Consider the following 15,687-nt stretch of genomic DNA (forward strand, 5'->3'; position numbering starts at 1 on the left):
AATAAACCAAGAAGACATAATTCCTCATTAAACAACAGTATAATGTCATTAGGTAAAAATCTTTTCATTTTCTCTTATTTATGTGTTATATTTAAGAATCCAAAAAGACATAATTTTACATTAAATATTATATTCAAATCAGTTATAAGTCTTTTCATCTCTCCTAATATCTCCTATTTATATTTAAACTCTATTATCACTATGTATCTAATTGTATGAGCAGTAGAAACTGAACTTCAGTAAGGTAGAGTAGTACTTTCATTGTTCTCTTTTCTTCTTCTTTTTTTGATGAAAATACTTTTGTTTTATAAAGTCTTGATTTGATGTCTAATTATATAAATGCTGGAATCTGAACTTATTTAGATGGAGTAATACTTTTATTATCTGTTTATTTATCCTTTGAAAATACTTCATTGAACTTTTATTTGATGATTTCAAATTTTCTTATATGTCATTCATTTTTTTTTTGGTTGGTTCATAAGTATGTATATACATATACATATTCAAAGTTATCTTTTCTTTATGCATTTATTTTTTGCACCATATAATTATTGGTTTATATTGTTTTCTTTTTTCTACCATATTGTTAATATCTCACAAGTGATTGTGTTGTATTTCATAATTCAAAATTTAAAGATGACAGAATTAATAATTTTGAATGAGTCAAAGAAGACGAAGAGTACATATTCATGTCTATAAAATATTTAAACAATGAATAACAAATAAATACTATTTCTTTTGTAGGTGTACACTATGAACTTGATAATGATGTACTAACCATCCTAAAGAAGATATATGTTGATCGAATTTCTCTACAACTATTATAGAACACTACTCTCCTTCGATGATAACTTCTCGATATGTATGCATCTGTAAAAAAAAGTGGAGGCTACAATTCCTTAAAAAGAAGACGAAAACTTTAAGGCATTAAATATTTTGCAACTATAGTGCCGACATTTAAATTATGTGTTGTGACGTATTAAAAAAAAGTACTCTTAACAAGTTGAATAATTGATATATTATAAGAATTGTATATTTGAAGTCGTTATAGTATTACGTTTGAAATCACTTGATAACAATATTTTTGTATGATGTGCCTTGCAATGATGATAATATCAGTTGAATATAATCACCGTTCATTGATTCGAGCTTGTATTTTACACATCGTACACTTATATATTAGAAGTATTTATACTAATTAGCACGATATACACGTGCGTTATCGAAAACTAGTATAGTATAAGAATAACTAAAAGGGTACAAGTGGAAAGAGACGTTCAATTTATGTCTTAAATTTCTTCTTCTTAATAGGTATATATTGTCTCACAAATTTAATTAATACTTATTCTATATTAAGTGGATTTTTGGGGATTTATTCATTGTTCAAAACTTCAAATAATTGAATTCTTTAAAGTTCAAGATGAATGTTTGAAATTTTTCCATATTTGTCTTTTCTAGGAGATATTTTCTAGGAGATAATATAATATAACATAAATAAATAAATATGGTATAAATTATAGAAGATATACTAAAATGGGTATATTAAAAAAAGAATAATAGAAAATTTAGAAAATTTGTAGGTTAAAAATGTGAGAAAATTCATCTATTTATAGCCAACAAATGGTAGTATGAACACGTGTTTGTTTTGTTTTATCAGAAAAGTCACAACCCTTCAAAAATGTCACAATTCACCGAAAAAATCACAACTCTTAGGTAAAATCACAATCCTTCAATGTGAAAAAGTGTTTGTTTTTAATATAATATAATATAATAGTAATACATATAACATAATATAAAAGATATGAGTACTAAACTAAGTGTTTTAAGTTGGAGGTATTATAGTTATTTAACATTCAAGATAGAGAGTTCATGATTTTATTGTAATATAGAAAATAGATAGATATAAACATAGAAGATATACTACTTTTAGTTGTGATGATTTCTTTTTTTAGAGTCAAACGATAAAAACTTTGACTAATATAATCTAATTTAACTTTGAAAATTAGTCAAATTGACTTTCGAAAAGTGTAACATGAAAACTAAAAATGGATGGAGGGAGTAGTATTGAGTATACATGTCTATATATATATAGAAAAAAATTAGACATTTATATAATTTCCATCTATTAAAAGTAAAATAAGGAAAACATTAATATAATTTTGTCCTACTAGCACTATGAAAGGGAAAACAAAAAAATTAGCAAACAAATTTCGTATATAAACTAGACTCAGAAAAACACGTTCAGAAATGATTCCAAGAAAAAAAGAGTCTGAAATGGAGATAAGATTTGGTTTTGTTTCATTGGGTTTTAGTAATCATCATTCTGCTCTCATTGCCCTTAAATCTTGTATCTTCACTATCTTAAACATGAAACCAAATTCCTAACAATTTGTCCTCAAGTTATTCGCTGTTACGGAGTTAAAGTTACCCAAGAAGATGGGACACTTCTTTACAACCAAATTCCTACGTTGATGTTTATTTTTCCCATTTCTCCTTCTTGCATGTCTAACTTTAATTTGTAATAGTATATAATTAGCCTAATTTACTTATCATTAGTACATGGGGCTCCCAAGTTAGGAATACTTAATTTGTGTATTTAGCTAGCTTCTTTGTTTCATGCATAATTTGAGAGATTGTTCCACTCATATACTTAAATCAATCAAGTACGATAAAATAAAAATAGGTTTACTACTAGTATCGACTTTGCCATTCATTTGTTGCTTAAAGAAGGAAAATTTTCACATGGTTAATTTTACATCGCAAGTTTAAGAGAAATAAAGGAATATATAATAATATACCCAGTGCAATCTCAAAAATAGGAGTTTGAGGAATGTGTACGCAGACCTACAATAACTATCTTAAAAGTAAATAGATTGTTTTCGATAAACTCTCGGCTTAAGAAAAATCGTCCAAAATAGTCTAGGAGAAAGGTAATAGATATACAAAAATATCATATAGTAGCAGGACAATAACTACAACAAAATAATATGATAGTCAAAAGTACAAGCAACCACAAATAGTGACAAAAACTGGAGGAGAAGAAACTATCTACCCTAATATGCGTCCTCCACAAAGGAATATACACCATGAATATAGTTTATATGAAAGTTTTTGGTGAGATACATTTAGGTTCAGACTATATCGAGTTATCTTAACGTTGGCAAACATGTCACAATTCAATGACCAACCCCTTTCACAAAAAACATTTAATTTACTCTATTCTTATATATATAATTTTTTACTTAATTATTTATAAATAATATTGATATTATTTTACAAAAATGTATACAATCCAACATGAAGCGATCACCAATTATCTTGACCGCCTGAGTTGGTAAATACATGCCATGTACGTGACGAGAGACTAATAAATTAAAAAAAGTACTTTAACAAATAAAGTGGTTAAGAGAGGATATTGAACAAACAAAATAAGACGGAGAAAATATTGTAGAAGAAAATAATTTTATATTAAGTAATAAGGATTGTAAAATAAGAATTGTGTTAAGGATTTTGAAATTGTAAAATAGAATTGTGCTATATAAGTGAATGATTCGTTATTCAAGTGAATGACTTATCATTCAAGTTATCAACCCTTTTAATAAATTACAACTTATTTAACTGCTTCTTATTTTATGGTAACTATTTGAATTTTATAGAGCTGTAAATTTCCATATATTAAAAGTAAATAAATAAGGAAATATTGAATATATAACTACCACTATGACACGGAAAACAAAAAAAAATAGGAAACTAATGTCCTATATAACTCTACACTAACAAAACACGCTCTCAAATTATTCCAAAAAAAATAAAACAGAGTCTGAAATTGTTCTGTAATGGCGGAAAATCAAGAAGCAGAGATTATGTGGAAGAGGGGTAGAACATTAGGGCAGGGAGGATTTGGTTTTGTTTCATTGGCTTCTACTACTCATTCTCCTCTCATTCCATCACTTATTGCTGTGAAGTCTTGTATGTTGAGCCATTCTCACTCTCTTGAAGATGAAACTGAATTTCTAAGAATGTGTCAAGATTCTCCTCATGTTATTCGCTCTTTCGGAGTTAAAGTCACCCAAGAAGATGATATACTTCTTTACAACTTGCTCTTAGAATATGCCTCTGCCGGGAGTCTTGCTGATCGTCTTCTCAATAATGATCAACTAGGGTTGCCTGAGTTTCAAGTTCAACAACACACCAAGAATGTTCTTTTAGGGCTAAAGTTCATTCATCGAAAAGGGATCATTCATTGTGATATAAAGCCACACAACATTCTTCTTACTTCTACTGATGATGATGATACAGAGGAGGTTGCAAAGATCGCTGATTTCGGGCTTTCGTTAACTTTGGAACAGAGCTGGACGCAGAAACAGGGGATGAGAGGAACTAAAAGGTACATGGCACCTGAATCCATACTTAAGCAGGAGTCTACTTAAACAGGAGTACGGCCCAGAAGCTGATATTTGGGCACTTGGATGTACTGTTTACGAGTTGATCACTGGGACACCACTATGGGAATCATCCAATTCAGATCCAAAGTTTGATGATGTATTGCAACGAATTAAGTACGAGGAACCAAATTTGGAGAATGACAAACTGTCTACAGAGGCAAAAGATTTCTTGAGATATTGTCTGATCAAGAATCCAAAATCGCGTTGGAGTGCAGGACTGCTATTGAATCACTCTTTTCTGAAATCAGCTGACAGTGTCCTGCCTCCAAAGAAGCGGAAGAGGCAACATGGTTACATGTCCAGTTTACACAGGCCGCACCAAAAGAGAGCATTTAGGACACAGCCACACATTCGTCATTTGGTTATAGAACATTGATGCAGATTCTGAAGATGGAAACTCGATTTTTTAGATAGATTGACTATAGAACATTGACACTGTATTATTATATATGCTTATAGTTATTCTTTTGTGTGTTTCTTGTACAAATCAGGATGTTACATGAAATAATCCAAAACATATCGTATGTTCATCCATGTATTTTTGTCATAATGTGTTTTTCAATATCTATGGTGTCTGATTAATCTCATAAACACTAAATTGGCTCAGATATTAGGAACATATACCACCTCAGTTAATGCTAATATTTCATACGCGAGTTTATTAAGAAATGCTAAACCGGAATTGAATGTTTCTTCAACATTTGTAACAAATTGATTTTCAGTGAGAAGCAGAAGAGGTGAAAAAACAAGATGGATTCTTTTCTTCTTGTATATTTTTTTGATAAAAAATGTGATTATTATTATATATACATTCATATATGTGATACAGAATTTGATCCATATAATATAATGAATGTCACAGAAATTCATGAGAAATATATGTATTGTAGTGTATATATATATAGTTGCATCCTTATTCTCTTTATATAACCTGATCAATGAGTCAAAACTAAAGCAGAACCCTGCAAAAGAAATAAAATGTGTGTTAGCTCTTTTGTTAAATTAATAATTGCAAAATTGGTGTTCTTCAGCTAATAGCAAATTCAGAATTTAAATAATAAGATAATTTATGGCTAATTACAAATGTCAATTAATCCACGTATAATCAATGTATACTAGCTAGAAAAAGTAAACAGTAAATTTGTCCATCATTATTGTGAGAATCTTTTGTTTATATCACAAGTATCAAAAGTCTTTCTTCTTTTTCAAACTTTGTGTTCATTAAGTATGTGCAGGAGAATGAAACATCACCTGATGAAGGTAAACGACAAGGGATTTTTACACATATAGCCAGTCGGATTCAAAGATTTACTTTTTAGTCGATATACATAGATTATACGCTGATTATACATATATTATACCTCCGCAGCTCCGCTGGCTATTTTTTAGTTTAAAGTATTGGGTGGACACTATTCTTAGGATCACAAACTCTATTGATGAAACAAGAATTTGCAATGTATATTACCTTAGTGTTAACAGCCATGCCTCTTATAAACCTTATCTTCTCTGGAAGTTGAAAAATTTGATTGCAAAAGCAAAGGTTACTGCAAAGATTATACAGAAACCAATAACTGCAACACCAGCAGTGCCTAAGAATTCCTGCCTATATCCAAACTGTTCTTTAATGAACCTTTTTATTGATACTGTATGAACACCATCAGCAAGCATAAGATGTTCATTTACTTCTCCGTATTGTGATGTTAAAAGTCCATATAAACTCCATGCTACTGGATTAGCCCAATAGTACCATCTCCAATAAATAGGAATTCTCTGAAATCAGAACAATAAAGTTAGTGAATAGGCAAATTCCAAGATTTAGTGACTTAATTACTCCCTCTGTTCAATTTGTATGTCTGGTTTGACTTGACACGGAGTTCAAGAAAAAAGACTACTAACAAACATTTGTGTCATGATGGTAGAGATTAAAGAGCATGATAGAGCATTACCATTCGAGAAATCATGAATCCGCTGAACAAATTCCACATCATGTAGAATGGTGCAGCAAGAATTGCAGCAATGTTATGGTTTGGAGAGACTGAAGTAGTCATCATACCGAAGAGAGTGAAGTATAGGAGTGTGAAGTACATGAAGTATATGTACCAAACGAACTTCCAGACGCTCCACTCGAAAGATGCCATGAAGTAGAATATGGTACTATATATTAGTGTTTGAATGAAAACATATGGAAACTCAATTGTGACCTGCAAAGACAGTAAGGTTATCCAATTTAGACAGGCAAATGCATCATTCGCGGACCAAGTCTTACACCGAGTCATATAGAAAAACACACGAAGAATATAAAGATGTCATGCCTGTGCAAATGCAAAGGGTAGAGCTGAGTACATCCCGGCTGCTCTTTCACGATATGAGACGAACCTCTCAATAAATACCACAGGTTGGACAGAGGAAGCGTTCGTGATTCCAATGAAAAGAACAGCTGCATACATGGATCCCATAGCATTTAATATGTCCTGCTGAGTACTCCTGTGGTGAAAAGGTTAGCAGATTAAGTGAAAATAATTACTAACTTGTATTGAGGAGAAAGTTTTAGTATGACAGCATTTAGTTTTCTGATTATGAGGAATCATTTTCATAACTTCAAGTTTTGTGCCAAATGTGTCAAAAGATCAAAATGAGTGAATGGATTTATATTGTTTTGAATGGTGAAGGCAAAGTTTCAAGAAAGAAACCTCTTAGAACCAAACTTCCAGCATATACTCCCAAACATCAATGAGATTATGACCGTGTAGAAGAAGCGCACAGCAGTATATTGTGGATTTCGCCAGTAGGACAGGTTTTGCTTCCATAGACATGCAAGAAACTGTCCGAAAAAGGACTGAGAGTACTTGCTTGAGAAATATAGCTCAGCTGAACCTTCTTGTGGTTTGCTTAAACTTTCAACCATTTCCTCATTTTGCCTGAAATGACAGAAACATTGTTAATTATTGAAAGCACGAATCAGATAATTTCTTCATCACACACACAGAGGGAGAGGGAGAGAAATACTGGAATAAAGTTGATTTTCGATATATGTCAGCAAAATCTACACCGAGGCGATTTTCTTCTGCTGAAGAAGTAACTTCAAGAACCCAAGCAGCAGGGTTCTGTCCAGACCTAATTCTGTGTACTCCTTGAATTGCCTAGAAAATTACAAGTGGATTATTTATCATGCAGTTTTAAGGCATAGAAAGCTCTGAATTGATCAGTTAAAGGATTACCTCAAAATACTGAATAAGATTGCATGATCTGTTCCCTAGTGAACCAGCATAAATGAGCTGTCCACCTCTTTTCATAAGCAAAAGCTGCATACATACAAAGTAAAATCATGTCTTACTTGTGATGAAAACTAAGGTGATAGCTATATGTAACTACTAAAACTGTAACTGCAGTGTTTAATTCAAGATTTGATGTGTATTGAGCAAGATTTAAGATGAAAACCTCGTCAAATGATTCGAAGATATCTATACTAGGCTGATGGATGGTGCAGACGATTGTTCTTCCAGTGTCGACAATGTTTCTCACTGTTCTCATTACAATGGCTGCAGACCGGGCATCTAGTCCTGAAGTAGGTTCATCCATAAAAACTATTGAAGGATTGGCTACAAGCTCAACCGCAATCGTCAACCTTTTCCTTTGCTCTGTTGACAATCCATCTACTCCAGGTAGGCCAACCAAAGCTCGACGTAATGAAGTTAGTTCCACTAACTCCATAACCTCTTCAACAAAAGCCTGCAAAAGAATGGTCCTTCCTCAGGTTCTGTATGTACAGATTATGGCATTGTCATAAGTTCAAAGAACTATAACGATTACCTTTTGTGTTTTCACGTCAACCTGAGAAGATAACCGGAGCCAAGCAGAAAACAGTAGTGACTCATGGATAGTTAAGCAGGGGGAATGAACATCATTCTGTTCACAATATCCGGATACTCTTGCAAAAGTTTCTTGCTTCTTCGGGTGTCCAGAAATATAGATATTGCCTGTTATATGTCCACCAGTTTTCCTTCCAGCTAAAACATCCATTAGAGTAGTTTTACCAGCACCACTGACACCAACTAATGCAGTAAGCACGCCCGGCCTAAATGCACCAGTAACATTGACTAGTAACTGCAGTTTATCTCCTAGCCCCTGTAGCTTAAGCTCCTGAAGAAATAATTTCGTACACTAATAAGGAATTTGCTGTAGAACATATTACATTTCATTGGTTACTGTAATTGAACTGCTGTTGGTTTACCATGGGAACGTCAACGTAGTAACTAATCTCCTTAAAACACATGGAAAGAGGCTCGAACGGAAGAACCATGCCTCTTCGTTTCTTGATCTCTCTTCCTGCCAACAGACCAGGAATCATGAATATCTACTCATTGCAACTAAAAGCTAACCTCAAAAGTGAAAATGCTTTAACAAACCAGTGAATGAGTGTGAATGGTTCAAAAACTCTCTAAATGGAACCATGTTATCTTCACTCTCTTGTTCCTTGTCCTTGTTCTGGGTGTTTTTCTTTGAAACAACTGCTTGCTGGCTCCCTAATGCTGCAGAAAGTTGTAAAACCATGATAAGTTCCCAAAGAACTTGCATCTTGTTTCCTTGTATTAGAACAATAGGTATGACAAGAAACTAGAATAATAGGCATTAAGAGCAAGTCATGTTAACTAGTAATACAAGAGCATCCAAACATCTTTCTTTTGCTCAATTCTTTGCGACAGCTAGACTTCCTCTCTAAATGTGTCACAATAAAGACTTGTAGAACCAGAATATTGGCTATTTAAGATGATAGTACATAGGATTTTAGAAGAAGAAACTTACGGTTGAGGTAAGTCAGAAACAACGTGAAGAGGACGTTGAACACTATTACATACCCAATCAATGCACCAACACCGATCCAATACCAATAGTTCTCTGGAAACAAGCTGCGAACCTTCAATAACATCTGACCCAGAGATATGTTGTCCCTAAATCTCTGCCAGTTTAAAGTGAAAAGATAAATTTATATCCAACAGTAGTACTGATTAACAAATGAGCAACACTAGTAAATAGTAGTCCAAACATATTTTTATCTGAAGCATCAACACTTTATAGTAGTCATTTCTTAGTGTTTAAACGAATTATACAAGATAGAAGGCCTTCGACACCATGTGAAGAGAACAGTTGTTTTTCCTCGGAAGATAGAAATTCGTAAAAAAAAGGAAGAATACATGCTAATATATATCTCATTTTGATGAATAGACACTGAGTTTGACTAACTCCACCTGAATTTTTCATTGCTAAGTTGGTGATCCCTTATGTTCGGATGTATTAAAGTGTAGATTATTAGCAAGTCTTGGACTGTAATTTGATATGAAACAGACACAAACAGATACCAGAATACCAAATTACCTTATCCCAAGAATGGCCACGGAACTCATTTACTGAAGCTGAATTCTGGGCATACATCAAAGGGGAAAACCAGTAACCCCAAATCCACCAACTTGGGATGCTATCTGTAACAAAATGAAAAGTTCAACTACAAACTAATTGAATAAAAGCCATTTTATCTCAGGGTGAAGTAACTAATTCATCGATGAGTCAAATTGAGAGTGTAAATGACCTCTTGAAATAACAAATCCTCCGAGAGCCATGACTACCAACATTGCAAAAGATCCAAAGGTATTAGCAACTATCATATTTCTTCCTAGTGATGCCATCACACGGAAAAGTCCTATTGACATCTGATGCAATGAGAAATACAACAGAAACTGACGGAAGCACCTGTAGTTATTAAACAAAATGAGTTATCTTACCTCTATCAAATATGGTGAAAAGCTAATACAGAATATAAAACAAGATGAAACAAATAGAACCACTTGTCAAAAAAGTTAAAAAGATACCTGGTTATTTGAGGATCAAAGCCAACCACATAGTATGTAGCTGCAACCCAAATAATGGACTCTAAAAGTGATGTGGGAACACTCAAAAGCCAAGACGGAAGAGTATATATCCAACATGGGTAGAAATGTAAATCTCTCTGCTTGTAAAGAACGGGAAGCTTGGCTATCAGCATAGGCACCTCCAAGAAACCATTGAAAAGAACCATAAGAATTGCAAAGTAGAGAGCACCGAGGTAAACAGCTCCATCTTCAAGTGTATCATGATGCATTGTTGAACGGAAGAACACACTCATCATTATCAAGATAATCAGAAAGAGCTGCAAAATGGAAAACAATATGTCCACCTCAACAACTAACAGTATAACTCTAAAAGAGATCTAAAGAAGCAAGGTGCATTGAGATTTTCTTTTGCAAAGAAAATGTTAAGAAATATGACCTGTGTGACTTTGAAAACGAGCACAGCTGAGTTTCGCTTTAATAATAGCAACTGCCAGTCAAAACTGATCTTGAGAAGCTCAGACTTTTTCACACCATAAGTACTAGAGGACAGAGCTGCTGGATGACCGTCACGTTTGTCGAATGGAATAGTCAGTTCTTGCGCCAATGCATTACCAACATGAAAGGATTGAAACCCCTCAGCAAACTTTGTTACTGATACATAGCTGTACTGACTATTGAGAAACCAATACTGCCCTTGATCTTTTTCAGATGTTAACTGTGCAGAGATAACAAGATGACAAACCAAATAAGAGCACTATCAATATAGCATCAGTCAAATGCTTGAACTCAGACAATTACCTCTTGAAGAAAATCAGCAACATTTTTCCTGGAGGGGCACTTGAAACCCATAAATTCAAAGAACTCAAGAGCAGTTTCGCGGGGACCTTGATAAATGATTTGGCCCTCACTTAATAGAATTATATCATCAAAGAGAGAGTAAGTTTCAGGGTCAGGTTGCAATAAAGAAACCAGGGTAGTCCCATCAAATGCGCGAGTCGTGTACTTCAAGTACTTGATGATTTGAAAGGTAGTTGAACTATCTAGCCCGGTTGAGATTTCATCCATTAAGAGTACTCTTGGTGCACCCATTAGTAACTCACCTGCATACATGTCTCACAACTTCAATAATCCAAGCAATGACTTTTTTACTTTTTCGATAATTTTAAACAAGCAGAAGTCAGCTAGCAGAAATGAAGGCAAGTACCAGTAGTGAGTCGCTTCTTCTGTCCCCCTGAAATCCCTTTGAGCATTTCATCTCCTACTAATGTATTCGCACAAATATCCAATCCTAAAATCTTTGCAGATATTTCAGAAGGATATAAAAAAAATGCCCAAACAATAGTCCGCAAAGCACAATGAAGTCTATAAAGCTAATATCTTATATCCAGAGCATGATGCTATTGATTATTGAAGCTTAGTACAGAAGATAAAACAACAATGATTTCAAGAAATTGGACCATAACTCTTCCTTATAATCAACTTATATGTATCTATCACGTTGAGCATGTCCGGTGAAAAGTCATGCATTCAGTAAAGAAATATAAGGTTCATAGTAATTAGTAGCATTTCGACATGTAAAACTAACATACAGAAAATTATAGGTCCATATGCAGCATGTGGAATGAATGTAGAAAAACAATGAATTTATAAAGCCTCACTGCTAACATACCTTTAGAATGTAATCTACAACTATACTTGTCTGTTCTCCCAATGCTACTGCCTGATAGAAAACAATTACATCAACATGAGATTGATGAAGTGGTTTCTCTACACATATAACCTAGAAAACAAACTTTACGCAGACGCCATACCTTAATAAAAATATCAAGATCTTGATCAGGAATTATTCCAGCATTTTTCTCTCTTCTTAGAAGTTCCATAAGCAAATCTGCCCAGATTTTGATGGTTCTATATCAAATTCAACTAGAAAAAGTACCGTAAAGTGCATGGCTGATTGTAGCAGGTCTAGAAAATACCATGCTTAAATCCGACACCCTGGCAACGTCCAGAGAACTCAAGTGTCTCCCTTACTGTCATTTCTGCAATGTGTGAATCCCTCTGGCTGACATATGCAGCCGTCCTTTGAGGAACAAACTCCGTCAGATCATGTCCATTGTAGGTAACTCTTCCTGACATCTTCATAGTAAGTTAACTGCATTAATGAGGGACAAATACAATCTTTTCGAAACAAAAGGTAACTACAATGTCATCTTGAACCAAAAAAATCAACTTTTCAGCAATATTTGCACCAAACAAATATGTTTATGATGAATTGATTAAAAATATTTGAAGTATTATCTCATGGATATTCTAGTATTGATATCAAAGGACGAATAGCATGTACACTTGTTTTCAGCTCCCAGTACGGAAAATCAGTCGTTATAGAATGATGCATGTCATACTACCACTTAAAACCAATTCATTAATAGTGCGTTTGAAGCTTTTATGTTGTTAAGTTATATGCACTAACAGTGTAAATATAATTACATAATTAGTTCAGTTATAAAGTAGTTACAGGTAAATCTCTATTATAGTGCAAAAAGTCGTTAAAAATCATTGCATTTCCAGTGTATACTGATAAGCATTGTGATGGAACAAGTAAAGGTTTGTACCATCAAATTCTTATCAAGACGGCCAGCAAGTGCCAAAAGCAATGTTGTTTTTCCAGAGCTAGGCGGACCCAAAAGCAGTGTCAACCTGAAAGACAAGACCACCTCAGGAGATTCCAAATATAACTCGTGGACATGAGACACACTTCATTGGAGCTCAAATCGTACCTTGATGGCCGTAGAAAACCACTTATGTTGTTTAGGATAGATAATTTCTTTCTCCGACTTGGGAAAATCCTCAACTGTCTCAAGGAAGTCTGTTTCATTTTAATTTTTTAACAACAGAAACATTGTCAGACTCTAGTCACTACGAAATCATAATTTAGCAAACACATGAGAGGTGCAGGCTTACCTCAGTCATGTTGAATATAAAGTTGGGAATAGTAGGCAATGCTCTGCTTCCTACATGGACCATTGCATCAACTTTAAGATGCTGAAAGCAAACCTTAACTTTTGGGAATTCCAAATCCACCCTGAAAGTAAGATTAGTTTGATATGTTTAATATTAACCAATACAATGAATAATGCTGAAGATCATATGGATGAAAGAGGTTTAAGACTCTTAACACTTCACATAGCTCTTTCAGCTTCTTGTTGTCCTAATGGAACTCATATTTAAACACCATTATGTCGTTTATAGCTCGATGTGAGCACGTTGAGATGTTTTCAAGTTTATACTATCTGAAACTCACTCCTAAATGAGGCCTGGTTACCATCAAGAATCAATTTTTCAAAAAGGTAAGTTCTTGCCTTTCATACAGGATATACTTATAATGTTAGCCATCAACATAAGCAACATGAAGACTCAAATGGTCCTTTTCTTTCGAGTTTAACTTCTATACACTGACAATGTAAAGGAGTTTTACACTATCAGATCACCTTAAAGATAACTATCGATAAATGTCCATATTAAAGGGCTAAGTAAACCGGAATTAACCCTGCAACAATAGGTTAAAATACACTAATGGCATGAACTCTTCAACAACAACAAAATACCTAGTGAAATTCCACTAAGTTGGGTCTGGGGAGGGTAGAGTGTACACAAACTTTACCACTGTTTCATGGAGGTAGAAAGGTTGTTTCCGAATGGCATGAACTCTTCGACACTATATAAGTTATCCTTTTTCCTTTTTTTTCTTTACCATAATTATTATTTTGTTTCTTGATAAATGAGGGATAGGAGGAAATTACAACTTCAATGTCCATTCCATCAAACCACAAACATTAATACTTATGCAAATGAAAAACTCCAAAGAAATTAGTAACACCTACTAAGCACAAAATGCACAAACACAACTTATAAACCTATGTTTGAAAATGAAATTTTTAAAATTAAAAAAAAAACACTTACTTCTCAAATCTTTCCTTAACTCTTTTGAAGAACAACTCTGTATCTTCATTAATAGCATTAATCAACACATCCAAAACTTGCTTCTGTTCTTCACCTTTCATTTTTCCAACATCAACTAAAGCAACCTCTCCACCAATGCCTCGAAAGATCGAAGTCTGTGCTCGTATATAAGTAGGAGATCTTTGCAAAGCTGCCAACACAAGATCCTCTTCATTTTTGCTAGCTCCATTTTCACCTCTTGTTGACATAGCTAACTAAGCCACAACTAGAAATTTTTTAATTTTTTTGAGGAGAAAACTATGATATATGATTACAACAAGAAAGTATAGGGGAAAATGATATATGAGGTGGGTAATGTTAGATGTGTCAATATTCCAACAACTTTTGTAGGCTTGAAAACTTTTGCATTAATTTGATGTGTTTAGTGTTAGTAGTTTTTTCCTCTCTACTCCCAACCAATCTTTACAAATCTCTATCTAAAAACATGCATGAGAAAGTGACATTTTCAGAGGCAGATAAAGTGTAAGTTAAGACTTTGGTTACAAAATGCTACATTCAATTTTTTCAATAGTATAAAGACTTTTGTTGGAATACACAAAAGTAGTTAAAACAGTTGGGAAAAAGGTAAGGTACCTTTAACATTTCCCCCCACTCACAACCAAAAATAACATATATATAGCGGGAAGCTAGGATTTCAACTTTATAGGTTCTAAATTTTATAATGACGATTTTAAGTGATAATAACTGAATTCTAATTAAATTTATCATTTGTACATATTTAATGATTTTTTGAGCAAATTCTATTAGATTCGAATTTCAATTTTCGATCGAACTCATATGCTGGCTACTAGCTCTGCCCCGACACATACATCCTCCATCTCATATAATCTATTGCTTTAGGGTTTTTTGAATGTCCATTAAAAAAAATCATAAATACAAGGTACTTTAATTTACCAAGTTATTCCTTTTAATAAAAGTAGAATAATTATTTTCTCTTTTTTTGATATTAAAGGTATAAATAGTTGGAAATAAATGTCTACTTTAGTCTTGAATTTTTGGAGTGATAATTATTTGGGAATGCTTTTTTTTTAGCTAAAGTGATTGTTAATTTTGGAAGAAGTAAATTCTTTCTAGACAATGGAAAAACACGTGCCGTTCAACTATAAATAATATTGCTACTAAGGCGGATGTTGTTTCGGGGCTTGACTTCATCTGAATCTAATATTTTTCATTGCGAAAGTTGGAACACAAATTTTTTTGTAAAAATCCATTGAAATTCTTAAACAAATACACCATCCGTTCATTTTTACTTGTTCATGTTTGACTTGACACATCCTTAAGAAATAATTAATAAATTGATAAGTTTACTATATCACTTCAGATGCTTTACTTATAGTTCATACATCATATCTTATTTT

At 33.3% G+C, this 15,687-nt stretch overlaps 1 protein-coding gene and 1 pseudogene across 1 annotated transcript; one reads left to right on the forward strand and one right to left on the reverse strand.

The window, feature by feature from the left end:
* Positions 1-3,831: 3,831 nt before the first annotated feature.
* On the forward strand, positions 3,832-4,972 carry LOC102604207 (mitogen-activated protein kinase kinase kinase 3-like; annotated as a pseudogene).
* A 211-nt stretch (positions 4,973-5,183) lies between these two features.
* On the reverse strand, positions 5,184-14,603 carry PDR1 (ABC transporter G family member 32). Its single transcript, XM_006353593.2, has 25 exons — positions 14,270-14,603; positions 13,271-13,391; positions 13,087-13,175; positions 12,922-13,006; positions 12,286-12,445; positions 12,121-12,197; positions 11,979-12,029; positions 11,514-11,604; positions 11,108-11,409; positions 10,746-11,024; positions 10,310-10,626; positions 10,030-10,190; positions 9,819-9,922; positions 9,249-9,402; positions 8,852-8,974; positions 8,677-8,771; positions 8,256-8,585; positions 7,884-8,174; positions 7,664-7,747; positions 7,452-7,585; positions 7,136-7,363; positions 6,758-6,929; positions 6,392-6,646; positions 5,911-6,215; positions 5,184-5,407 (listed from the first exon to the last, which is right to left on the reverse strand). Exons 1-24 carry the CDS (start codon positions 14,515-14,517, stop codon positions 5,943-5,945), a joined length of 4,224 nt encoding a protein of 1,407 aa, XP_006353655.1. The 5' UTR covers positions 14,518-14,603; the 3' UTR covers positions 5,184-5,407; positions 5,911-5,942.
* Between the last annotated feature and the right edge of the window lie 1,084 nt (positions 14,604-15,687).

Source organism: Solanum tuberosum, unplaced genomic scaffold (assembly GCF_000226075.1).
Source record: "Solanum tuberosum cultivar DM 1-3 516 R44 unplaced genomic scaffold, SolTub_3.0 scf00158, whole genome shotgun sequence".
Classification (NCBI taxonomy): Eukaryota; Viridiplantae; Streptophyta; class Magnoliopsida; order Solanales; family Solanaceae; genus Solanum; species Solanum tuberosum.